The sequence below is a fragment of the Chinchilla lanigera genome, unplaced genomic scaffold (genome assembly GCF_000276665.1).
Source record: "Chinchilla lanigera isolate Chin_1 unplaced genomic scaffold, ChiLan1.0 scaffold00003, whole genome shotgun sequence".
Classification (NCBI taxonomy): domain Eukaryota; kingdom Metazoa; phylum Chordata; class Mammalia; order Rodentia; family Chinchillidae; genus Chinchilla; species Chinchilla lanigera.
This window is the reverse complement of record NW_004955404.1, coordinates 459,473-485,365: the sequence shown is the minus strand read 5'-3', so window position 1 is coordinate 485,365 and position 25,893 is coordinate 459,473. Positions and strand designations below refer to the sequence as shown.

The window sequence follows — 25,893 nt, the reverse complement described above, 5'->3', positions numbered from 1 at the left end:
GCGACTATTAGTTAAGTACAGGGTAAAGAATATTCACACATTAAAATAACACAGGGTGGGTGGCACCTATGGTCCTAGACTTGGGAGGCTGAGGCAGGAAGAACTCTGGAGTCCCAGTCTGGTCAGCACAAGACCCTGTCTCAATCACAACATCACAGTACCCAGAATCCTGACATGTACACAGACAAGCACACACAAGAGAAGACTAGGACACGGTTCTCTCATTGCCACCTCCCACTGCTGCCTGCAGCTCTTCTAAGAGCTGAGGGGACACAAACACTCATCTCTTCTGTTAAGGCTCCAACTGGACCTAAGTCTCTCTGCTCCTAACCTGCTTGCCAGCAGAGGCATTGTTCCCAGAAGGAAACTCAGTTCAGCACAAGGGCTGTCATCGGCAAGCACGGGACACAGGATATTGTAAAAGAGCTAAGATAGGACAATGAATTTTGTAGGTCCCTAGACACCTGGAACCACCTGGAAATTTACATGCTTCAAGGACCCTGCCCTCTGAGATGCAAGATTGCTAGAGAATCTGGACCACAGATGTTTATTAAAATCTTCCCGCCTAAGGTCCTTTCCTTCTTTCAATCCCTGTAAAAGGGGCCCACTTCTCTTTGTTGCCTGCAGTCTGCCTTTTCACCCTGTCTGCCTGCACCCAGGCACAATAAACTCCACGCTATGTTGCCGTTACATGAGCCTGGTGTCTTGGCTGGTCTCTGCCTCTCAAGTCCCTTACATCTCCACACGCACTAACTCTTCATGAGACGGACCATACAGTGACACACTTGGAAAGGGTGAGCCTTTAGGAGGCAGTCATAAGATGTCTCTATCCGTTATTTCTCTTTTAAGAAAGCCCTCATAAAAATTTTTAAAACAATGTGCGCAACTGGGTATGGTGGCACATGCCTGTAATTGCAGTCTTCTGGGAAGCTGAGGCAGGAATATTTATAATTTCTCTCATCCACCATAAACAAACAAAAATCAGTAACTCTTCTAACTTTCTAGTAAATGATTCTGACAAACACTTAACTGTCCACAGCAATAAAATAGACAGTCCTTTGTTTTCAGGAAATCTATAAAATAGAGCCTAAATGGCTGGGCATGGTGGCACACACCTATAATCCCAGCACTTGGGAGGCGGAGGCAGAGGCAGAGGCAGAGGCAGAGGATCCACACCAGTTCAAGGCCAACATGGGTCACACAGGGAGTCTAAGGCCTGAACTATACAATGAGACCCTGTCTCAAAAACAAAAAGGAAAAAAAAGAGCCTAAACACATTACATGGCTTTGTATCTTAAACTAAATGATGTATTTCTAACAGAAGCTTCATTACCTTAAGATCACACTGAACATACTGAGAAAAGACAGTTTTATTATTCACTGACATTTCAAGGGGTCCACTGAAGGACTGCTGCTATTCAAAAACTTGGATCAGTCTTATTATCACCTTGAAGCAGGGAGGCCTTTCAGAACGAAACAGCTGAAGGCAAAGCATCTCCTACATCTCCTGTTTGGAAAATAATTAATAATGAACCAGACCTGGGGAAGCACAGGAGGCTGGGCTCTTGTGCAGTTGAGCCCTATAGGGAAATGGGGCTTGGTACACAGCAAGGCCTCGCAGCAGAAGAGATAACATGGGCTGCTGCCGCATGTGGGTCTGGCCCTTGTCCTACAGAACAGTAGAGCCTTCTTATTATAGACAGCTAAGTTAGGTAGACATATTCTAGGCAGCCAGACAGAAATAGGCCCTCAAGAGTCAGTGCAGAGGCTGAGAACACACTGCCACTATGGGGGAGGTGCACTAAAGGCCAGATCTGAAGACAAAGATGGAGTAACCCCACCCACATACTTTTGGTAGGCATGAACAGCAGTGACTGACACTCTAAATAACACCTGTCACCTTGGGGGTGGGGCAGGAAGAGCCACTGACCCCTCCTCCAGGAAAGGCCCCTGTTCTGTCCCAGGCATGCTGGCAATATGACTTCTTCCCCATTTGACCCCCACTTAATCAATATTACCTAAACAATTATACTTATACTCCTATTAGTTTACCACAGTTTTGTCCCCGCTCATGCCTACCTTGTGATTTCCCATTTATTAACATCAAGTGGTTATCTTCATAATCTTATTGGTTCACTACAGTTTTATCCCACCTCATGCCCATTTATGACTTTCTATTGGATCAATGTTACCTAAGCAATTATACTTGTAATCTTACTAATTGATTATAGTTTTTCCTACCTCAGACCTGCCTCACCTTGTGGTTTTGCTTTATAAAATTCTCTTGAGAAGTAGCACCTTCAGAAACTCACTATAAACTTCTGAGACAGAAGCTTTCTTTCCCCAGTAAATAGATTCTGCTCTTAACCTCTGTTGTTCCTAGAATTAATTCTTCGATTTTAGAGAATACAGACTCATACTGGACATATAGCACGCTGGGAACTTCTTTCCCTTATATCGTTCTTAGACATGTTAAGGACACCAGGGGCTGTTAACTTGGTTGTTTATTTCTTTATTGGCATCTAAAGAGATTGGCAAACTTAAATAGGCCTAAGCTGTAGCAACCACTGTGTCACAGCTTCAGGAAAGAAGAGTGAGACAGGGAAGAGCAAAGCTAAGTTCTGTCCCCAAAGTAAAAACTCAGCTCACAGGGCTAGGGGGCATAGCTCAACGACAAGAGTGCTTGCATGCCCAAGACCATAGATTCAATCCCCAGCACGGCAAAACAAACAACACAAAAAGCATCCTAGCTCATAAAAGCACAATCTCAGACACACCCATCAGGATGTTATTATCAAAACAGCAAAGTCCTGAGCTTCCACCTGCCTGTAATCCCAGATACCCAGGAGGTAGAGGCAGAGGTTGGGAAGCTTGAGGCCAACCTGGACAACTTAGCAAGACTCTCTCAAAATCGTATTTTAAGAAAAGGTATCTTCATGGTACAGCGCTTGCCTAGCACATATGAGGCCCTGGGTTCAATCGCACATGCACACATGGCACATCCCTCCCCCAATCCAGAAGTAAAAAGCATAGTGAAGAATGTGGAAAAACCAGATGCACTGTTTACGGTGGTGATGGGAATGTCAGATGGCACAGCTGCTGTGGGGAAAAAAGCACGACGGTTCCTCAAAAACTGAACATAGAATTACCATGCAGTCCAGAAATGAAGCAGGGACTCAAAAAGACACTTGCTATTCACAGCAGCATTGCTCACAACACCTAAGGTGGGAGCAACTCAAGTGTCCATTCAATGCAAGAACAAAAAATGTTTTATCTACATACGTGGGGCATCATGCAGTCTTAAAAAGGGAGCAAATTCTGGCATGCAATACAACATGGATAGAAGCCATGTGAAACAGGCCAGTTACAGAAAGATAAACAATATATGGTTCCACTGATGGAAAGGCCAGAGAGTGGTCAGAGAGAGTAGAGAGGGGCCAGGAGTGGGGAAGGGGCTAGGGAGCAGAGCTTCAGTTTGGGAAAAGGGAAGGGTTCTGAGAACAGCACTAGGGATAGCTGTATAACACTGTGAGTACACCTTGGGTTTGGTTTTGTTTTTACTTTTTTGAGACAGCATCTTGCAATACTGCCCATGCTGGCCTTGAACTCATGGGCTCAAGTGACCCTCCTGCCTCAGGCTCTTGAGTAGCTGGTACCACCACCCCTGGCTTGTGAATACACTTAATGCTACTGAACTGTACACTTAAAAACAGTTAAAATAGTTTAAACAAACAAAAAGGAACAGTTTTGGAAAATAAACCCCAAGGCCTCCTGACTGAACTGGTTTAAAGCAGATGTTCCACACTCAGCCACTCCTGCTCTCTCCAGACACACCATCCATGAGATCTCACACCAAAGGTGCTGTCTGAAGGGCTCTAGTGAGGCGGGAGATTTGGGCATGGCAGGCTGGCTTGGTAACAGGGTATAACGTGTCAATCATGGGAAACTGTCAAATCATGCCTGGGATATGTGTGCAGAACAACTTTTGATAAAACAATATGAGAAGATATAACAGACTTTGATCACTGACTGGGACCACTGCTTTCTTCCTGTTCTTGCAGTGGCCCACCCTGCTTGCAGGATGTACCTTTACTCTTCTCTTATGCACTTCTCTTTTTCTTCACTTAGTCCTTTTTCTTTGTTACTTTTTCATGTTCATCAATTGTCCAGGCCAATTCTTTGGCAGGATAGCAAGAGCCTGGAAATACCAGACTGCGGCATCTGGCAACACTGGGAAGGCAGTGGAAGAGGCACAGTTCTAAAACTTCTCTGAATCCTCGCATGAAAACAGAAATAGCAATTAACAAAACCAAACACATAGGTGACATTAGTAACAAATCTAGGTGAGAAAATACCATCCAGAGTTCAAGTTATAAGCAGTAGGACACAAATCACCAGCAGCATAAGTCCTGTAGGGGAGCTATAAGGGATGCAGGGGCTCTGCAGGGGGAGGGGCAGGGCCTGGATCTGGGCCATGGCTGTGAGTGTAGGGTTCTGCCATGCATGCGGTGGGTAAGGACGACACCCACTTCCTTATGAACCTCAAAACCACAAGCAGGGCCCTACACTGCAGAAGAATGGTTGGGTGTGGGTGACAAGTGCATAGGAAAGAGCTGGCAGAGGTAAAGATCAGGGAGAGGAACAGTTTTAGGAAGGCAGATGTCACATCTTATGTACACGTGCACAAGCACGTGTGCAGGCACATCCCAGAAGTGTGAAGTCAGGAAAAGCTACCCTGAACCACCTGCAAGTTCAGAAACAGTAGTGTCATATAAAAACACACAACAAGCCAGGTGTGGTGGTGAATGCCTGTAATCCCAGTTCAAGGACAGCTTAGGCTATATAGTGAGTTCAAGATCAGCCTGAACTACATAGTGAGACCCTCTCTCAAAACACAACAAAAAATAATAAAATACAAAAGAAATAAAAACACACAACAGAACAGCACAGACATCCAATCCCATAAGCACTATGCTAATAAGGAGAGATGAGGACAGAAGGCACGCACACCAGGAGACCCATGAGGGAAGACCAAAGTGGTGTATTCTCTAGCCTGAAAACAGGCTAAGAGACAGGAAATGAAACACCATGAATCACAATTAAAACAAATCAGAAACTGGGGGAGACTCAAGAATTAGAAACAAAGGAAAATCATCCCAAAATTATTAAACTAGAAGGAGCATGGAAGAAAATATACTCAAAAGATGTAAAGTTCAGATACCAAAGATCTGAGAGAGGTCGCAGTGTGACAGGTAGAGACACAACTCCTGCTCTGTGGGTCCTAGACTCTCTGGGGAGACTAGCATTAGAAGCAGAGCAGACCATAAAGACTGCAACCCAACAACACCTCCCCTCAGCGGGGATGAGGAGCCCTTACTGAAGAGCTCATCCCCGTCTGAGAGCACTGGTTCTGAGTGAGCAGCACCAACATGTCTTAGTAAATGATTTTACTTAGCTTTAGATAACACCCAAGGCCTGCTTGGACAACCAGAGAGAACAGCCAGCAAGTTCCAGGGGAAAGAAAATCTGATCATCAGCAGACAGTTCAACACAGCAGCTGACGCCAGAGGATACACATTAATATGCTCAGAGAAAAATACACGTCAGCGTTCACATGCAACAAAACCCCTCCTGGCAATGGCCCTGGAGAACGACTTTCCAAACTCAGTGAGCAGAGTGCACTGGCCACTTGTGCAGATATAGCAATCAGACAGCAAAACCAAACCTGCAGGCAATATTTACAACAAACCTAGGTAAGAAAATTGCATGCAGAACCCAAGCTACACACATATAGGGACTAGAGCTATGAGCACCGGGCCCAGAGGAGAGCTGGCTATGTGCTCCGACAAGGGTGATACAGTCCTGTGAGTTTTACACTGGGGGAGAAATATAGTATCTTTCTCTCTCTGTTTTTGGGACAGCCTCTCACTCTGTAGTTCAGGCTGGCCTTGAATTCACTATGAAGTTCAGGCTGGCCTTGAACTTGTGGCAATGCTCCTGCCTCAGCCTCCCAAGTTCTGTACCTAAACTGGAGGAGACAGTCTTAGCATAATTATTTTAAGACGGTGGTACACTGATATGGGACAAAGCAAATGAGTACTGATGTGACCAACTAATTCTATCTTCATCTATACCCAAGAGAACTGGGGCAAAGAAAGACATGCAGTTGTAAGATAGAGAGTACAGCGTTAGCATGACCCTGCCTGCTGAAGAACTGGGAAACAGCAGTCCACTCGGGAGGGTGTGCACCACTGGAGACCGGGCCACAGTCACTTCCTCTTGGAGGAAGTCAGGGCTTTCTGGACAGAGGCCTCCCCAGGCCTGCAGCAGAAAGTGTCCTGCAGCCCCCCCAGAGAGTGAGGAAGCATCAGCACCTCCAGGTTGCACCCCAGGAAGCAGTCTTGCCAGAGGAGGTGACTGCTGGCCATAGCAGCAACCCAGGCTTCAAAGGATCACAGCAGCAGCAGGTCAGAATTCTTAATGTTACATCCCACGCTCACAATGTAAGAAAAGCAACAACTGACCATATTGGTGATTTTGGCTTTTTTTTTTTTTAATCAATACATATCTGCAGTACATAGTGTTCACATCTCATAGTCCCCATGGGCCCCTCCCAGGTGACCACTGCCCACTTTCTGATTCTGATCCTGCGCTAAATGGAAGTAACCAAAACCCTGCTGCCATGCTCAGTAATCATGAGTCAAGGTGTGAGTCTGTGGTCTAAATGAGGGGCAGCAGTACTTGGAAACAGGGCTGGGTCTCACAAGGGGCAGAATCCACTGTGGACCCAACTCCAGACTTTCTATTCTGTCACCATGAAAACCCAGTGGGTAGGACCAACATGTTGCTTGTAAATAAGGAAGACTTCAAAACAGCATGTGACACAGCCACCTTGACCAAAAACCACATCTTGTCCTCAAAGCCCACCAAAGCCTATGCTGTGGCTGGGAGGCTGGCCCCAGTCAGTACTTGCCCTGCAGCTTCTACAGAGCCAGGCAGCAGCCCCCTGCCCCCCGCAGAAGACTCCCTTGATGCCCCGGTGAGAGAAAGCAAGGAAGAGACAGCTGTTTCCCCATCGGTTTGCTGTCTTCAAAAAGCTGAAGTGATTATGACTTTCCTTTGCTTAATATATACTTATACACACATATGTATGTATCCAGTAAGAAGCAATACAGTTTTTAAAAACAGTACATATACAGGTTACAGGTTAACTCAAACCATATAGAACCTGTAGGGTGGGAAGGAGACTATGTGTGACGAGGAGAGACCCCTCAGGAACTCACAGATGCTTAGTGCATGTTACTTTTCACCCTTCTTCCCAAGAAATAAATAAAAGATAAAAGTGGCCACCTACAAGAACACAAGCCACATTGACTGGCCCAGACCAGAGGTGGCAGAGGAGATCCACATGTCCAGCTGCAAGGGATGCTAGTATGAAACTGGCCCTGCACTCCAGTGTCTTCCCTTACTGCCAAGGGCACCATGACAAATGCTTCAAGTCTGAGTCCAGCTCTCTACTCTGCACCAACCCACCACAGCCTGTGAAATTCTACCCTCACCAGTACCCTAAAGTCAGTGCCTCTGTCTCCATACTGGCATAAAGACCGATGGCCTTTTAGTCCTTGCCAGGGCAAAACTTTCCCTTGGGATGGATACAAGGACCGGCTGGATGAGGATTCTGGGGCTGATCAGGGTCTTATGCCATGTGGTCGACTCCTTTCTCTTCTCATGTAAACCAGTTTAGCAAAGGTTGGTCTCTGAAAAGCAAGGGAAAACAAGGAAAACCAAAAAGTCTGCCTTTTGTCCCCTAACCTATGATGACAGTACACTTTTCTCTGCTTTCACATCTGTGTACCTAGTCACGAGGAGCAGAGCCTGAGATGGCCTTTTGGGTCACCCACCTTCATGAATAACCTTGTCTCAATGATCTCTGCCCAAGTATTTCACTGTTTTGACTGCATGACCCTGTAATGCAGGAGGGCATGGTCCTCATGTCTCATCTGTTCGCCTGCATCTCTTTGGTTTTTTTACATGTGCTGGGTATTGAACCCAGGCCATGCTCATGCTGAGCACAAGCTCTACCACTGAGCTGTGCCCCAGACCCTGGCATCTCTAGAACAGGAGTAAATACATCCGTACTCTCCTACAGAAACTGACCAGGCCATCTGAGTTTCAGGGCAGCTGTCAGGCAAGCTCCTGAACAGGGTCTCTGAGGAATGCTTTCTTTGGCTCCTCAGCACTGGTGCTGAGCTGAGAGGAGGCATGTGCGTAAAAGGCAGTCTCACAGGTGCGCCAACCTGGAAGGGAAGGAAGCTCGAACAAGAGACCTGTCACATCCACACTGAGTACATCCAGACTGGGACAAGCGAGAAGAGGACGCAATCCCTGCCATGTCTGGACAGAGAAAGCTGTCTGCCTGCTCCGATCCCCCTCAGTCTGCACCCACATCTGAGGGGTAAACAGCCGCAGACGAGGAGGATGGTGTAGGGGACAGGGGAGACAGAAGTCTAGGCCCATGGCACTGTGCATGCACAAGATGAGGACTGAAAACCAAGCACTCATGATTTTCTAAGTTTTCTGCTAATTTGTCATCTTAGGATACTGCTTCTATCTATAGTTTTTCTTCAAAATACAACTTTCTAATATGCCAATTTAATCCCTATTTACACTTCTCCCGAAAACTTGTCAGAGATTTTAACTAGTCAAGGACTGTTACATCTACTAGGCAACCAAGTGTAGGTCAATATACAAAGATTTTTAGGAGAGAAAGCAGAAATAAACCATTTCCATCTAAATATTTTAGATGGAAAAAAACTCCTTCAAATAAGCCAAAATCTCAAACCAATAATTTAAGTTGAAAACTTCCCAGATGAAACTAGAAAGTAGACTTTCAGAGCTGAGGAAAAGGGGATGAAAATAATCCATGTCTGTTATATGCACATATCAATATACCAATGTGAACCTGATTACCACGTATTACTACTATGTACAAATTTAAACACACACACAGTTACTTCCCAGATGTACAATTTATAGTCATACAGCTCTGAAGGAGGACTAAGGTGCAATTCAGTGTACAGGAGAAATGGTTTTACGGAAGTCAACTTTTAACCTTCCAGGCCTATCACAGACCTGGCTGTGAAGACTGCAGACTTGGCTGGCAAAATATCACATGGGAAAACAAGGTCCATACATTGAGGCTGTCAACTCTAACAGCCTCAAGGTCCATACACTGAGGCTGTCAACTCTAACAGCCTTTAGTCAACAAGATATCAATGAGAGGGCATGGAACACTTACACGTTAGTTTACACTTAAAAATTTTAAACACTAAAACCCAGAAGTCAAGGGACACAATTGGTTGATATTTTCAGGTATAAGAATAAGCAGATAAAGACACCAAACCAGGGGCAACAACATCACAATCAGCTGTGCTGACATCACACTGACCATACCCACTCACTGCCTGTCAGACCTTGCACCTGAGCACATCTGGATTCCATACTCACCTAAACCCTTTTGCCCAGGGTTCTTAGCAAAGCTAAAGGTAAACTGATAAAAGTCTTTAAACTTTGCAGAGTCCTTAAGCTCCTGTTCCAATCGGGGCAGAAGAACCTTCAGCTTTTCTGTGCTATCACACCTGTGAGGATAGAGACAGGTCTGTTACTTGTGGCAGAAAGGCCCCCAACACTCGTCTCCTGCTCAGCTAGAGCTGTGCTTCTGGCTTAGGGATGGGGTATGAGTGGGTAGTGGTGGACAACTTCTCTCTTGCACAAAGGAACATGAAATGGTAGCGGCTACAAGCTGTACGTATAGTAAAACCACGGAGTCATAAACATCAGGTGGGTGAAAGCATGGTATGTGAATTATATTTCAGTAAACTGTTCAAAGAAAAACCCAAAACCACTTATCCTCTTGTTGAGAGTTGGAACAGGGCATGGTTTAGCTCTGCAGCTGTGATTATGTGGAAAGGCCAAGACCCTGAAGATGACAGTCAGAGGAGGGAAGTCCCAGTCACCTCAGCGACTATAGGATTGGGTCCCCAGCCAGTCTGGGTACCTGCAGGCTCTGTGCTGCCACACAAGGGAAAAGACTTTATTCCTAAGTATTTAGGGACCTCTTTGCTATAGAGAGCTGGATTTAAGACAGCAATTATGAAACCTCTATTATTATTGACTTTTCCTCCAAAAAGTCAAAAACTAAAAACATGAGACTGAGCTGGGTGTATGGTTGACTTGCCTAGTAAGTACGAGGCTCTGGGTTCAATTCTCAACACTGCAAAAGGAAAATTAAATATAATTCAGTGAAAATATTATTTGGCCTTTAAGGCAGAAATGTAGAACAGTGGAATGAAAGTTTCCCTTTTTTATTTCATCTGACTTGATGCTGTATTTCACTTATCTACTGTCCAAGTAGAGCAGAGCTCAGGAACAGAGCAGGAGACACCTTGGAGCAGTCCAGAAAGTCCAGGTGCACATTCAGAAGAGCCCTTACGCAGCACCGGCATGTGGCCAGGGTGCACCTGGACCACAGAGGAGGGCTTCCCCATGGTGCCCTTCTAGACACCGGCGTTGGCCATTTCCTCACTGTTCGGTCTACTCCAGCACCCTGAGTTCCTCTTAGGGCCTGTGTGCTCCTTGTGACTGAGAATGCAGTATGCCACTCTGTGTCTGGCTTTCCTGGCCTGTGTCTATCTACGAGTGAGGTTTGCTGCTGCACATGCAGCTTAGCTCCTTCATTTTCTTTGCCATGTGGAATCCCAGTATTTGGAGAACCGTCTGACCGCTCTAGTCTTCTTACCGCAAGTAGCATTGTCAGGTTTCTGCACATGCATCTCAGTATACACACGAACACGTTCCACTAGGCATCCAAACCACAGGGGAACAGCTGGGTCCTAGGGCTTCTGCAATGTCAGAACCCTGCACCAGAGCTCCTGGAGTCCCATCCCAACTACCTGCTGCTGTCTTTGGTCAACTCAGAGGGCAGGTTTTGTTGGGGTTCCAGCTACCTGCACCTCCCCAGTGAATGAGGTAGCATCTTTGTTTTTTCACTGGCCATTTGTGCTCAATTTTCAATCAGGCATTTTCTTATTATTCTGCAAGAATTCTTTAGAGACACAAGCTTTTGTCAGTGGGTACTGTATTTTTAAAGTTTTCTCACCCAGAATGTGGACTGCCTTTTTATTTCCCTGATGTGTTGTGTGACCAAAAGTTATTTTTAGAGGCTTTTTGCTTTTGCCTTTGGTATCAAGATCTACAATCACTTGAAACTGGTTTTTATCCATGGTCAGAGAGGGATTAAGATTTTTTTCCCTATAATTAACCAATTCTTTCAGGACCGTTGATTGAAAAGATGTCTCAGATCTTTCCATCTCTCAATGAGTTACTGTCTGACTCCATGGAAGTATTGTACATCTTTAATCTGATTTATCCTAAGCATTTTGAACTTTTGATACACTGAGAATAACACTTTAAAATTCACTTTAGGTTGGGCATTATGGAACACACTTGTAATCTCAGCACTAGGGAGGCTGAGGCAAGATGATCGCCATGAGTATGAGGCCAGTCTGGGCTCCACAGTGAGTTCAAAGCCAGCCTGAACTACACAGTGAGACTCTGTCTCAAAAAAAGAAATTAAAAAATAAATAAACAAAATTCACTTTGCTTTGCTACATCATTAATTTATTACACATATATTTAATTAGATTTACCTTAGGTTTTGTCTCAAAGGAAAGTGGCTTAACATTCCAGTAAGTATAACGTTTGCTGAACAATTTATCAAACTAAAAATTTTTTAGTTTTGTTAATTGATCTTTAATCATGAATGGATATTGAATTTTATCAATTTATTTTAGGCATTAAGATGATCTTTTTTTCTGTCTGTTGTTAATGTTGTTCACCACTTTTTTTTTTTTTTTACCACTTTAGTCTTTTCCAGTAGAATTAATCGACTAATAATACCTGTCACATCTACCATCCACTTTACAAAATGTTCTGAGGTGTTTTTTTTTAGAAAGGGTCTCATAATGCAGTTCAGGTGGGCCTTGAATTCCATAGCCAAGGCTGGCCTCAAACTCCTGGCAATCCTTCTGCCTCAGCCTCCCTAGTGCTGGATTACAGGAGTGTGCCACCATGCTTGGCATGTTCCTAGTCTTCTGACTGAGAGTGGTCATAATTCTCGACTTACAGAATGTCATTCCTAGATTTTCTTACTTAAGGATGTGCTGACTTCAAAATAACTCGGAGGAGTGTTTAAAACTCTTAATAACTCGGAGGAGTGTTTAAAACTCAAAATAACTCTTCTCCGTAGGAGTGTTTAAAACTGGTGATCCTTTTCATTAAATAGCAGATGTGCCAATGAAGCCATCCGAACCACAAGTCCCATTTTTGAGACTTTACAGGTTCAAATGCTAAGATGTAGGGAACTATTAGGACTTCTTATTTCTTCACGTCAGCTTTAGGAAACTGTTATTACAGGCTGCCAAATTTACCGGCACAAAGTTGTCCATAATAAATTTATTTCTTAATGTCTGCAATATCCATAGTGATGTGCCCTCTTTTCATTCTGTATTGGTTATCTGTCATTTAGTGCTTTTATGTCTTTGCAAATAACAGAACATCTGGCTTCACTGACTTATTTGTCAACAACTTCTTTTCTACTTAATGACCATTCCCATTAAATTACTGTTTATTTAAAAAAAAAAAAAGATCATTATCGTCCATATCCTTTAACCTCCTGCAATTTCTCGCTGTCTCTCTTTTCAGTCCTAGGCCTTGAGAACACCAGGGAAACACTAAACCACTGAATTACACTCCAGCCTTCTTCCACTTTAAGTGGACATTTTGCTGACTGATTTTCAGTACTTTTTTCTTTCTAAAATATGTATTTAAGAAGTTGGATCCTACAAATTTTTACATCAGCACTTTCTTTATCATTCAATTCCAAGTATGTATCTTCTAATTTCTATTGTAAATTATTTTCCAAGCCACAGGTTATTCAGTGGTGTACAATGTCTACACATACTTTAACTTTACTGTTATCTCTAGTTTAGTTGCACTGTGGCCAGAAAATATACCCTCTATTTATTGTTATTTATTATTTCAAATTCTTTGTAATTGATTGTAACTTTATCGCCCAGTTTATATGAATGTTCTATATTTTTAAAAATAATATTCTTCAAAGCCAATGTTCTAAAACTGTTCACTAGGCTATCTGTTGTGCTGTCAAAAATCTTCTATTTTTTTTTCCTGCTTTTTAACCTGCTCATTTTATTAGTTCCTAAGATGCATATAAGAATTCCACACTTTCTTTCTCTTTGTACTTATTTTTTTGGTTTAAAGATTTTGGAACTACTCAGTAAGTACACAAAAACCTAAAAGCTATTGCTTTCCTGGTGAAACAAACCTTTTATCACTGAGAAATATTCTTCATTATCTGTAGAACTGCTTTATGCCTTAAAGTTTATTTATTTATTTATTTATTTTTGGTTGCAGGAATTAAACTCAGGACCTGCCAGTGAGCAACATCCCTGGCCCATAAAGTTTATTTTAACATTAATGAAGCTGCACACACTATTTTGGATTAGTGTTTGCGTAATACGTCAACTTTTATCCTTTCCAATTGTTCTGTGCCTTTTTGCTTTATGTATACCTATTGTAAACAGTATGCATAGTAACTGCTTTTATTTGTTTTGTTTTTTTCTAGTACCGGGAATCGAACTCATGACCTTGCGCCTGCCAGGCAGGTGCTGTGCCGCTGAGCTAAGTCCCCAGCGCCAGTAACTGCTTTTAAAAACCCAGTATTTAGTTAACTAACATCTAATGTAACTGTGACTACTGACACTTTTGGGTTTAAACCCTCCATTTTATCATGTGTTTGCCATCTGTCCTGCCTAACCTAATAACCCTTATATTCAGTTTGGCTGAATTTCTAAAATTATCCTATTTCTCCCTCTATTATTTGGAAATTATATTTATTTAGTAAGTATTTTCTCAATACTTTGCCTTTTTCATTTTCTTAATGTATCTTTTGATGAGCAATGTTTTAAATTTCGATGAAGTACAATTTATCAATTTTTTCCTCATGACTTTGCTTCTTCTGTCTTTCCTAAGAATATACTAATACGTTCAGATAGGTGTTTTCCACCCTAAATCAACCAGTGGTTTACCTATACTTTCTAAAGTACAAAGAAATGAAGAAATAAGTGGTCACACCATTGTCAGAATGGTGTCTTTGGTTCAATATGAAATAAAGAAAGTCTTATAGTTTATTATTTAAACAGAGTAATAAATATAACAAGAAAAAGCAAGCAGAGGCTTTAGGAACTGGTTTACAGACTATACTCTTCTGCGGCACAAGGCAGGCTATTTTAAGATGTCAGCACTGACATATCAGAGATCCAGAAATACCAGCAAGTAAAACAAGCTACCTTTTACACTACCACATGAAATAAACAAGTTAAAGTACAGGTATGTGAGGTGGTTTCATTTACTTCTATGGCTCATCTGATAATTAAGAAATAAGTTATTAATCCTAACCCTAAGATAGAATAAAGAAATGTAACAAAAGCCAAAATGACAGTTTACTGATAGTAACATAATGAATTATACATGTTGTATACACTATGAAATAAACGATGGGTGAAAAGACTCCTGGTATATATTGTTTATTCAAAATTGGAAGGGAATAAAAAAGAAAATAAAGAGTTATAAAAAGGACTAATGTGTTAGTGTGGTGGTGGATGCCTGTAATCCCAGCACTAGGGAGGCTAAGGCAAAAGGACCACCCCAAGTTTGAGGTCAGTCTGGGATATATAGTGAATCCAAGGCTAACCTGAACTACATAGCGAGACTCTATTTCACACACACACAAAAAAGACTAACGTGAATGATGATAAACTTTAAACTAGAATTGAAAAAGAAATTAAAGGCTTAATAGTGCAGATGTGTAAGTTATTTACACTGTATACAAATAAAATACATCAATGTGAAATTAATATTTATAGGCTATTGAAAAATGTTGAATGCACCTTCCTTTCTGAAAAAATTAAAACTGAGAAAATTTACTTACCCAAGCTCTGTCATGCCATCTACAAATTCTTTTTTGCTAAATTCACACTGAGTGGCAGCTCTGAACTTCCACGCTATTACCAAAACACTGATACTGGCAGGATCCAGGTTTAAATCATCACAAAACTGTTGAATTCCATCAATTCCAATTTTGTTTTCATCTTGTGGATCTGTTGTTAAAATTAGGGGGAAAATGTTACACTATTTTGACAATCTTAAAATAGGTCATCAGGATCATACCACTCTATTATATAACTCTAGCTAGAGTGTTTCAGATACATTAAAGAACTATAATTTTCTACATAAGAAACAGTGAGCAACAAATAACCCATGAAACAGTCCTATTTGTAAAATCTAGGTTTCTAGGTTTTAAGGAAAGCAAAATCATTGCAACTTCTTTAAGGAGACTTCATTATTATAAAATGATTTCACTGGGTGAGGTGGCACATGCTTGTAATCCAAGCTATTCCAGAAACTGAGGTAGGAGGCTTATAAATTCATAGCCAGCTTGGGCAACTTTGTGAGAGTTCATCTCAAAACAAAATTTAAAAAGGGCTGCAGCTCTGGGGAGTCCTAGCAATACAAAAAGTAACTCTCAGCTATCCTCCTGTCTCAGCTTCCCAAGTGCTGGAATTATAGGTGTGCACCATCATGCCTGCCCCAAAATTTTTAAAAACGCTAAACAATTTTCGGTTTTTGAAAACTATATTGAGTACAAACCAGTTTTTTAGCCAGTTTCTTTTTTTTTAAGAATGCAACCTTCAAGGAAAAAGTACACACAGTATTTTCAAAAGAAAACAACAGAATATAAAGCCAAGTAAATGATTCTGTTGGATCTAATATTTGTTTAAATAAGAATTTAAGCTTTAGACACTACTACATGTGTGGGGCAGGCTGATGACGGCCCTTATACAATTCTTCTCATGTTCTTGTAGTGTTCAAACATTTCAGCCTAAATAAAAATGCTAGGGAGAAAATAGTGTTATTAGGTATAGAAATGGGTGAAAAAATAGTGTTATTAGGTATAGAAATGGGTGAGATGCTAGCTTCTGTGATGGTTTAGGTTACAGTGATACAAACATTTTAGAACTTTCAACTGATACAAACAATCCTCTATGGCATGTATGTCATAGGTTCACCACCACTGGTTTAGAACAAAAATGTCTCCCAAAAGCCTCCTATGCAGAAGTAGGGCCAGGTTGGAAGGGGGTGGGTAGGTGAGGGTGTGACCTAGAAGGGCATATTCTTTTCTCAACCCTGCCCTTTTCTCTCTGCTTTTGTCTGCCATGACATGAAAAGCTTTCCTCTGCCAGGCTCTTCGACCACATAATGGTTCTGCTTCAGTGCCAGCCAACTATGGACTAAAGGTGCTGACATTTTGAGCCAAAACAAACTTTTCTACCTTTTAAGTTGCAGGTGTCAGGTATTTTGTCCTAGTATGGAAAGTGGCTAACATAGCTCCAAAATAGGGACACTTCCCTCTAACCGTTGTCAATATGTCACACTCACCATACAGAACAAGCGGTAGGTGAGGGCTAGCTCCTCATCAGCCATTTATACCCTTCCCTCACCCCCAGTTTTTTACTGAAGAAACGAAGTTCTGGAGCTGAACTCAAAAGGAACAGCAGCTTGGAGCTCTTTTGTCCATGCCACCAGAAGTTCTACAAACACTCTTGCGATAGTTAATCATGCTTGGCAACTTGGCTGGTTTGGGAATTGCCTAAGGGACTAGTATACAGCACAGTTCTGGGTGTGTCTGGGTGGGTCAGGGATCCACACCTAGTTCCTGGGCCCTTCTGCTCAGGATGCTTCTGTCCACCGGTTCCTGACTCCCAGGAAGACAGCAGTTTTGTCCTACACCCTTCCACCTTGGAACCAGTAACACATGGAATGGATTCTCCAAAACCATGAGCCACATTAAACCCCTCCTTTAAGTTGTGCGTGCTGGATATCATGCTATAGAGATGAAAAGATGACCAACACAATGCTGTTCCCTGTGGTCACTGGAAACTGTGTGGTCTGGCTTTCTTGCCATATCCCCCTTACCTTTGTACCTGCCATATAGCTGCTCCAGCTTCTTCTGGTCCACAGCATTCTGCATGGATTCCCTGTAGTATACGTCTGGATTCTGGAAGAAGCTGTCTGTGGCCTCATCTAGTTTCCACTCATTCTGTGTTAGGCAGTAGATAGCAGTTCTCTCATCAGCCTGAGTACAGGCCATGAACTGGCGGACCTTTTCCTTCTGAGACGATTTAAGCTTATGCTTTGGGATGCAAAAGAAGCGGGAAAGCCAATGAAGCGACTCCAGGGTTTGTGGCAGTCTCTATTCCTAATGCCTATATTTTAACTGGACTTAAGTGTTTTGTTGGGTGACTCCACTCCAGAATTACAGGAAGCCAGAGCCTTGGTCTTCATCAGTTAAAAAGACTGCACAGTCTCCTGAAATTGAAATGATAGCATCTAGATAGTAACAAATACTCAAAGTCTAATCTTCGAAGAATTACGAGAATCAGTATTTTATAAAACCACATTTTGACCAGTTTTCTACATGTAGTAGTGTTTATTTTTGCCTTAAAAATCTTAGCACAGTCTAACACACAAGGCAGGACCTGACGTCATCATAGGGCTACCCACAGGGCTGTGGCCTCAAAGTTCAGTCTATAATGACTAGCAGGAGGCTGTGCAGATTGGAAAATTATTAAGTTTCCCTCCGTTGAAAAACAGAACCATATTGATGAAAACATACACACAGGACTAAGACTTGTGTTACAAGTAAATTGGAAAAGTGCCACAAGTAGGCACAGAATGCCTGTCAGGAACTGAGAAGTGATGTACTTACTAATAACAAGAATGTTTGCCTATGTGAGGCAGGGCAAAGGCTGTGGGTATGCAATAAACAACAAAACTGCCAAATAACTGTACTATATATAGTCTGTAATGAAACAGAGTAACATCTAAAGGCTTCCAGATATAGGATGCTTATATTTCCAGTTCTCAAGGTAACTTGGAGAAAGCAACACCAAAACAGTGACTTATTAATTTCTACATCCAAACAGACTAAGCTAATTTTTAAAAAAAATACAAATGTGTTACACAATAATATCTTAAGGGGAAAAGTTTCCCTAGAGAGGATTATACTCAATCTGCAAATAAAGATGAAAGTTTATAGAAACAGAATAAATTACCACTTATGGGAATGGTTATCAAAAAGTAGATGGAGAAATTAAAAGGAGGGAGAGGAGCAGCAAACCGGGTATTTGTGTAAAGACAAGTGTGGCACAGGCCCGCGCTGAGCATCAGCTAAAAGCAGGCTCTGAGCTTCGCAGGCACCACAGGAAACAAGGGGTGCTCAGGAGGGAACTCTCCTCTAACAGAAACCCATCGGGACTGCTCTTCTGGCTGAAACCCTAGGGAAATAGTCTGTCTGCCCAGGAAAGAACACATGCCACTTTTCCTTTCTATAGACTGATTCCTTTCCAAATGTCAACAATAAGCAGCAGAGCAAGTTCCAGAGTTTCCTCTAAGGCAACCCAAATATGTATCAATACCAAAGCTCAGCAAGAGTAAGATGATCCTGTACAGACACACAGTGCGCTAGTGTACTATGGGGGCCTGGGTTTGAGACCTTTGGAGGGTTTCACATGATGACAAAACTGTCTCTTAGTACTATCAACTGTCAGCAGCTTCTCCTGAGTGTGCAGGATATGTTTCATGAAACCAGGAGAGGATGAACACGAAAGACTCAATAATAATACTTTTATGAGGTCAGACACTAAAGACACTTATAAAAATGTAAGAAAGTAATGGGGTTTGTTATTGGTGATTCTAAAATACATATTTAAAAACTCATCCCAGCACTTGGGAAGCTGAGGCAGGAGGATCCTTGCAAGTTGGAGACCAGCCTGGGCTACAAAGTGAGCTCAAGGCCAGCCTGAACTGCGAGCACCTTGTCTCAAAAAGACTAAAAACAACAACAACAAACCCTTAGGGGTCCTGAGGAAAAGGCCCAGACAATAAAAATGCGGAGGGTGGCCACACAGTCTCTTGTGGCTTTTCAGCTCTGCCACTGCAGGGTGAAAGTCACAGTCAGACAATGTGCACACCAGTGGCTATGCCTGCATGCCAAGGAGACTATGTACCCAGCCAGCAGCTAGCTTGTGGGTTGTAGCTTCCTGGCCCTAATCTAGAGTCCAAGGAATACATAGAATATACACTACATACATTATTTTCTAAAAGTGCACCTGTGAAAAGAAGGAGACAAAGAATTCAGGGTTATAGTCTCTCCTAAGCCTAACTTTACCTTAGGTTAGATATCACATGCTATGATAAGCATTATGATAAACCAAAATGCCAGGATCTTTTTATAAAGCTGACAGTTTATGCAACAGCCCTCCATTAGGAATACCCACTGTATCTTGATTATGGAATACCCATTAATGCTAAATTCGAAAATTCTGTCATGAATATAAATAAAATCAGTATATCCACCTAACAGAATACTATGCATCCATTAAAAAGAAATGAAGTAATGACACAGGACACAACGAGGGTGAACCTTAAAACTATGCTGAGAAATAGAAGTTGGACACAAAAGGTCACAGGTTACATAATTTCACTGTATGAAATATCCAGAACAGGCAAATCTATAGAGATAGACAGTAGATTAAAAGATGCCAGGGGTTGAGGAGGGAGTTGGAAGTATACAGGGTTTGCTCTTAGTGATGAAAATGTTTTGGAATTATATACGGTGGTTGCAAAACAATGTGAATTTTCTAAATACCCCTAAACTATACTACTTTAATAATTTTATGTTATGAGAATCTCACCTCAAAAAGAATTCCAAGTAGCACCCTAGGGTCTCCAAGACTACTCAATAGAGTCACACACCCTCAGGTGGCTGTACCACGTGACCAGCATTTCCCCACAGAGGGCTGCACACAAAGATAATGTAGACACACGGAAGACAGGGTACCTGAGCTACTATTACCCATGAAGATCACCTCTGTATGGTCACCCACGTGTGAGGTGACAGCTAAATCCACGGTGTAAATTGTCTACATGGCAGATACAGTGCATGCATCCAGGCCATACAAAGAGGTTTAGAACCATTTCTGTTTGGTTACAATGGGTAGAAGTGGAGACAAACAAGTAGATCCCTCTCCAATCCATTCAAATTGCCTCATCTGTAAAGGACACTCCCCCAAACTTGGGCTCTAGAGGGGACCAAGGTGCTAGCTCAGCATGAGCAGCAGCAACCATGAAGGAAGAGCATGGGTCCTGTCAAAACGTTGCATGATTTGATGTCACCCCCTACAGGTCTGTCTATAAAGTGATAAAACAATAACCAACAACAGCTAAGTCTAAAGAGCATGTGTGCAAGCCCAACAGTGACCAAAGATGTAGTCATTAGGACTACAGAGTAGGTAGGAAAGGGAAGTGGCGTAAGACTTCATAGAAAAAAAAGGAGAAAAAATAAGTTAATTTAAAAAAAGACTTCTAGGGAAGAAAGGCTCACAGACTATAAAACTTAAAGGACGCTGGCACAAAGGCACACACACCTGTAATCCCAGCACACAGGAGCCTGAGGCAGTAGGATCGTGGAGAGTTCAAGACCAGCCTAGGCCACACAACAAATTCAAGGCCAGACTGAACTGCATAACGAAAGCCTGCCGGCCGCCCCACTCCCCTAGCGCTCCCCATTTAAGGAGAAAGAAGAACTCTGAATCCATCAGCTCCAAAATCTATGCAAAATTAACCAAGGTCTACCAACTGGCAGGTCCACAGGCCTAACTGTTGAGTGCTGATGGCCTCTGCTGAGGCTCACCGTGTTATGGAAACTAAAAAATATTAAAGGAGAGAGCATTTTCTACGTTTTGCTACTTGTTACAATACACAAAGTTCTTGAAATGAAAATCTGGGTAGTCCCCTGAAAACATTAAATAAAAAGAGCAAGAGCTTCAAACATTTCAACTGCGACCTTTCGAAAAGCCACTGATATAATCTAGGTACCAAAGATGTCCGTATACTGTACAAGAATTTCTAAAGAGCTCTTAAAACGTTCTTTCAGGGACAGTTAATACAGTAAGATCCCTTCCTAGGATCAATTTAACGAGAGGCGACAGGGCAACGAGAACCACACAGTGCACGATCTGGTAGATCTCCGTTCGGGCACAGAGCAGGCTCGGCGGTGCGGGAGCTGACTCAGCAGGCTTGAGGAATGGGAAGTCAAGTCAAACACCTCAGTTCATGCTTCTGGATCTTTAACCTCCGCACGTGTAAAGCCTTCCGGAAGTTCTTCTGCGCACCCTACCCTGGAGCGGGGTCCACCCGGCAGGTGCGCAGCTGCCCCGACCCCCCAGCTCTCTCCGCCTGGTCTCCAGGGCGCAGCTTCTAGCTTTCCGTTTCTCTAACGCGCTCTTCCTGCTGTCCTCCGTGTCCTCCAGCCACGCTCCCGGACGAGCCAGTGCGCAGCGAGGACGGAGGCCGCGCGGCTCCCGCGAACCCCGGCCAGCGCCGACGCTGCGGGTCCCCGCTTCCCGTCGCGGGCTCCCGCTTCCCGCCCCAGCCCCAGCGCACTGCGCGCTCGGGCCCGAGCTCGGCCCCGACTCTCCCGGAGTCCTCGCTCGTGACCACAGGAGGGCAGCACGCTCGGGCTACCGCGCCCTACACACTCCTCCCGGCGCGCTCCTCCGCCCCCAGCTCGCCCCCGCGCCTACAGCCGCCGCAGAGCCAGGACCACCGCGCTCGCCCGCCAGCGAGCGCGGCGCCGTCACCTACCATGCTCGCCGGCGCCACCGCTGCTCGTGGCCGGTCTGCGCAAGCGCGCTGGCCCGCCGCCTCCCCCTGCGCAGGCGTCCGCACCCTCAGTTCCTCGGCTCGCCGTGGCTCTGGCGTCCACCTACGCCTGGGCTCCCGGCGTGCATCGCGCCGCCACGGCCCTCAGGTCTGCACGCGCCGCCCCTGGAAGGGACCGGGCCCCCTCTTCGAAGGCGGCCGACAGCCGTGGCCGCTAGGAGGAGCCCCTAGGACGAGGGGCGCGATCGGCTGGCCCGCCGAACTGCAGCTCCCAGCATGCTCGGCGCCGCGCGGAGTCCTTCGGGACCGCCTCGCTCTCTTAAAGAGGCCGCGCAGCGTTTCCTGGTACGCGTCGGTGTAGCCTGCGTGGGGAGAGGGCGGCGGCCTCCCTAAGCGTCCGGTTCCCGCCCCGCAGCCGCCGAGGAAGGGATGCGGGGGACGTCCGCGCGCGGCTCTCGGCACGCGGCGCCGCGGAGCTCCCGGTCGGGACTGCTGATGCTCAGGCCGGACGTCCTGGGTGCGGCCTCCTGCGTCCGGGTGAGTGCCGCGGGCTCGCCTCCTCGTCGGTCCTCGACGGGGATCCCTTCTTGGACCCCTCCTTCCTGGGGGCGCGCCTCTTCTGGGTCTCTCCTTGGGCGGGGCTCTCTGTGGGTCTCCTGTCAGTGCTCCTTACCAGGTGTCTTCCTGAGGCGGGGACTGCCCTTCCGTGGGCGTCGCTCAGTTCCCGAACGCAGCAACCCCGTCACTGCTCCTGCCTGCAGTCTGTGTTGTTGATTCACGTCGTTCTAGCATCGTTCAGACTCCTTCAAGATGAACGCAGTATACCCTCAGGGCCGATGCGCAGGGTCCTGCAACACCTTCCTCTGAGCTGAGAATCCGGAAGGTGTGGAGGAAACCGACAGGCAGGGAGGTCGGCCTGCAGATTTCCTGGGGAGAGCCTTCCTCCTTAACTTCTTGCTGTGGATTCTTGTGGGCGGAAGCGGTCAACTGAGTGGAGACGACCGGGCAGGTTTGCGGCTGGTCTGGGGCTTCGGCTAACCCTGGGAAGGAGAAGTGAAGGCGGGCCTGGGTAGACGGTGCAGCCAGCTCCACAGTGAGGATTTGCTGCTCCCTACTGCAGGAGTATTCACTGCGGCTAACAGGGCTTGTGTCCACAAGTCCCCGTTGGTTCTTCCTTGATGGCTTTCCTGGCTGTAACACCACCAGCTGGCTGGCAGTGCCTTCTCCAGGCCCTGCTGCCCTGTCCCCGTGGGTCTCTCTGGCCCTGCCTGGACAAGTGCAGCTGGAACACCTTGCGCAGGAGATGCGGCTCACAGGTTAGGAACCCTTCCCCCTACGGCTCAGTCTCTGCTTGGACATCTTTCTGGACATTCTTTGGATCAGAACATCTTCTTGGTCATCCATTACCAGTTTTCCAAAAGTAGTCTCAGTCATTGAAGTAACTAGTGAAACACTTGCTTTTTCTAGAGGTTTAAGTGAAATATTGTGAAGCTTTTTAGCGACCTAAGAATTTTTTTCCTTCTTGTTAACTTGTTCTTCAGTTGTTTTACTGATTAGATACGGATAATATATTGATGAGTCATGCACTTCATTTTTGACAACTGTCAGTTGTATTTATGGAATCATGATAAGTGGCCTTATCTTTAAGAAATATGTGTTAGACTTCAAAATAGGTCTTGAAGATAAGTCCTCCCTATTGCATTGATCTCGTCCTTTTTTTTTTTTTCTTTGCGATGGGGTCTCCCTATGCAGTTCAACACTTGAACTTACTATGGAGCCCAGGCTGGCCTCAAATGCACGGCGATCCTTGTGCCTCAGCCTCCCAAGTGTTGGGATTACAAGTGTGTGCCACCATGCCCGTCAGTCTCATCCTTTTTTGTCAGCTTTCTGGTGCTGAACTTGGAAGTGTTGGTAGTATCATTAAAGAACTCTAATTTTAAGTTATTTACTTCAAATAATCCTATTTCCCTTTTTTTTTAGGGGAAACTAAATAACTGTGCAGACATCAGACATGTTAATCATGTTCCTGCCATACCTACCCTTGCTCCAGGAACTTCCCTGCCCACAGCCCAGGCTGGTTGCCTTGTTCAGTAGTGTCCTTCTCTTTCCGGGTGTGTGTGTACACACTGGGGCCTTGGGCTCAGCTGGATGAACCTGGGCAGAGCCCTGGATGAGGCTATCCTCAGAGCTGGATGCAGCATGGCACAGTCAGGAGAGAGAGTCAGCCACGTAGAGACCTTTTTGTTATCCTCATAACAATCTGGGCATCTTTACCATCTTCAGGGGGCAGGTTTGTCCATAGTAATTTGGTCTATTGAGTATTGAAGTAATGGTTCTAGCGAGTCTAAAGGAAGAGAGTGTGGCATGTTCTGCGACTACAGGAAGCAGAGCCTGAGTTTCCCAACTCCTGTCTAAGGGACCATGTTTTACATATGTTCCTAGCCAGGAAAGGAAAGTAGATGCTTGCTGCTTTTTGGCCTCCTGTTCCCTGAAGGGACTGACACACCCTAAGGGGCTTTGGTCTGCTGTGTTCTGCGGGAGGTGACGGGAGTGTCAGCAGAAGTCTCTGATCTTGGTGGCTTTGCAGTCTTAGAAATTTTTATGCAATAAGTGCTATGTATCATTTCTAAATTAATAGAGTAATGTAATTAATAGAGCAATAGAGTGAGAGTAATGTGATTTTGATGTAAAATGATTTTGAACTACAAGTGTTGGAAGTTTGGGGGGCTTTTGTTTTTGGAGTAGGCTTAATGGTGAGCCCAAGTCTTTTTATTCTGAATTCTGACTTAAGGCATTTATTATAAATATTTTTCTTCTTAATCAAAGATTCAGTTTTAAAGCAAATTTTGTGATTCTTGTGCTCCAAGTGTTGATTTTGCTGTTCCTTTAAATAAAAACTAGCCTTGAGTTTGTAGCGGTAGACCCCTATATCTACTTAAAGTAAAATAGAAAAATGCTGGGACTACCCCTATAAAGACTGTGTGTGAAAAGTTATAGATTCAGGTACAGTTGTGAGAAATACTGCAGAGAAATCAGGTGGAATGAGTGTTTTGTCCAGCTTTCTCCAAGGGTGGCATCTTGCAAGTCTGGGCTAGAAGCAGGAAGTTGCAGCTGGGAGAAGCCGTGGGTCTGCTTGGGCCTCACCAGTGCTGTGTGAGTCCTGGGTGGGCAGGCGTGAGGATGCCCACCCCATTCCATCCTAGGTGTTTCTGCCCCAGGACGTTCCTCCTCCGCTTCACAACCACCCTCTTCCCTTTCCCTCACTGTCCTGTATCTCTGTCATATGATGTGTGCATGTGTGTGTATTGCATGTGCGTGTGTGGTAATAGGGCACTGGGGGTTGAACCCAGGGCCTTCGCACTGACCTACAGCCCTAGCCCTTTTTTAAAATTTTGACATAGGGTCTCACTAAGTCTCCCAGCCTGGGATCAAACTTGTGATCTTCCTGTCTCAGCCCTCCAGAGTGCTGGGATTACAGGCGTGCTCACCACACCCAGTTTGTGTTGTCGCTTTGAAACGGTTACATGAGTCCAGTTGTGTAGTGTGTGACCTTGGGAGTTCGTGCTCAGCTTGGGTCTGTCCCTGTTGCTGGTTGGGTCAGTATTGCAGCTCAGAGAAATCCAGAGTGTCTTATAGCTAACAGTAACAATAACTAAGTAGCACTAAAGCTAAAATATTTACTCATTTTTTTCCTTGTCTTTTTGAGACAGGGTCTCGCTATACAGTGCAGACTAGCCTTGAATTCACATTGTAGCCCAGGGTGGCCTCGAACTCTTAAGTGATTCTCCTGCCTCAGCCTCCCAAGCGCTGGGATTACAGGTGTGCGCCTGTACACACTCAGCTATTTACTCATTTTTACTACAGTTAACTAGTCTGTAGGGTTTTTGTGGGCAGGTTTGAAGGTAAAATGAAATGAGCTTGTAAAAGAGTGGTTTATATTTTAAGGGTATATAAATGATTCTAAGTTCATGTTTTAAGTATGTTCCAGTGGAAAATATGTTCACTTTTTTTTTTTTTTTTTTTTTTTTTTTT

At 44.3% G+C, this 25,893-nt stretch overlaps 2 protein-coding genes across 9 annotated transcripts in view; one reads left to right on the top strand and one right to left on the bottom strand.

Moving 5' to 3' along the window:
• Dcun1d2 (DCN1, defective in cullin neddylation 1, domain containing 2) overlaps window positions 1-22,128 on the bottom strand; it is a 28,148-nt gene extending 6,020 nt beyond the window's left edge. For 3 of the 6 annotated variants that reach the window (XM_005373939.2, XM_005373940.2, XM_013515553.1), the window contains exons 1-4: window positions 21,844-22,050; window positions 17,113-17,329; window positions 15,068-15,236; window positions 9,508-9,638 (exon numbers count right to left, since the gene is read on the bottom strand). In XM_005373939.2, coding sequence (XP_005373996.1) covers window positions 9,508-9,638; window positions 15,068-15,236; window positions 17,113-17,329; window positions 21,844-21,846 — 520 coding nt within the window. In that variant the 5' untranslated portion in view covers window positions 21,847-22,050. Of the gene's footprint in view, window positions 1-9,507; window positions 9,639-15,067; window positions 15,237-17,112; window positions 17,506-20,624; window positions 21,822-21,843 lie in introns of those variants that run through there. The other 3 variants (XM_005373941.2, XM_013515539.1, XM_013515541.1) reach the window with 3 other exon arrangements.
• Window positions 22,129-22,189: 61 nt separating this feature from the next.
• Tmco3 (transmembrane and coiled-coil domains 3) overlaps window positions 22,190-25,893 on the top strand; it is a 35,190-nt gene continuing 31,486 nt past the window's right edge. Inside the window, exon 1 of one of the 3 annotated variants that reach the window (XM_005373943.2) lies at window positions 22,190-22,398. The gene's annotated coding sequence lies outside the window, so the exon portion shown is untranslated. The other 2 variants (XM_013515520.1, XM_013515517.1) reach the window with 2 other exon arrangements.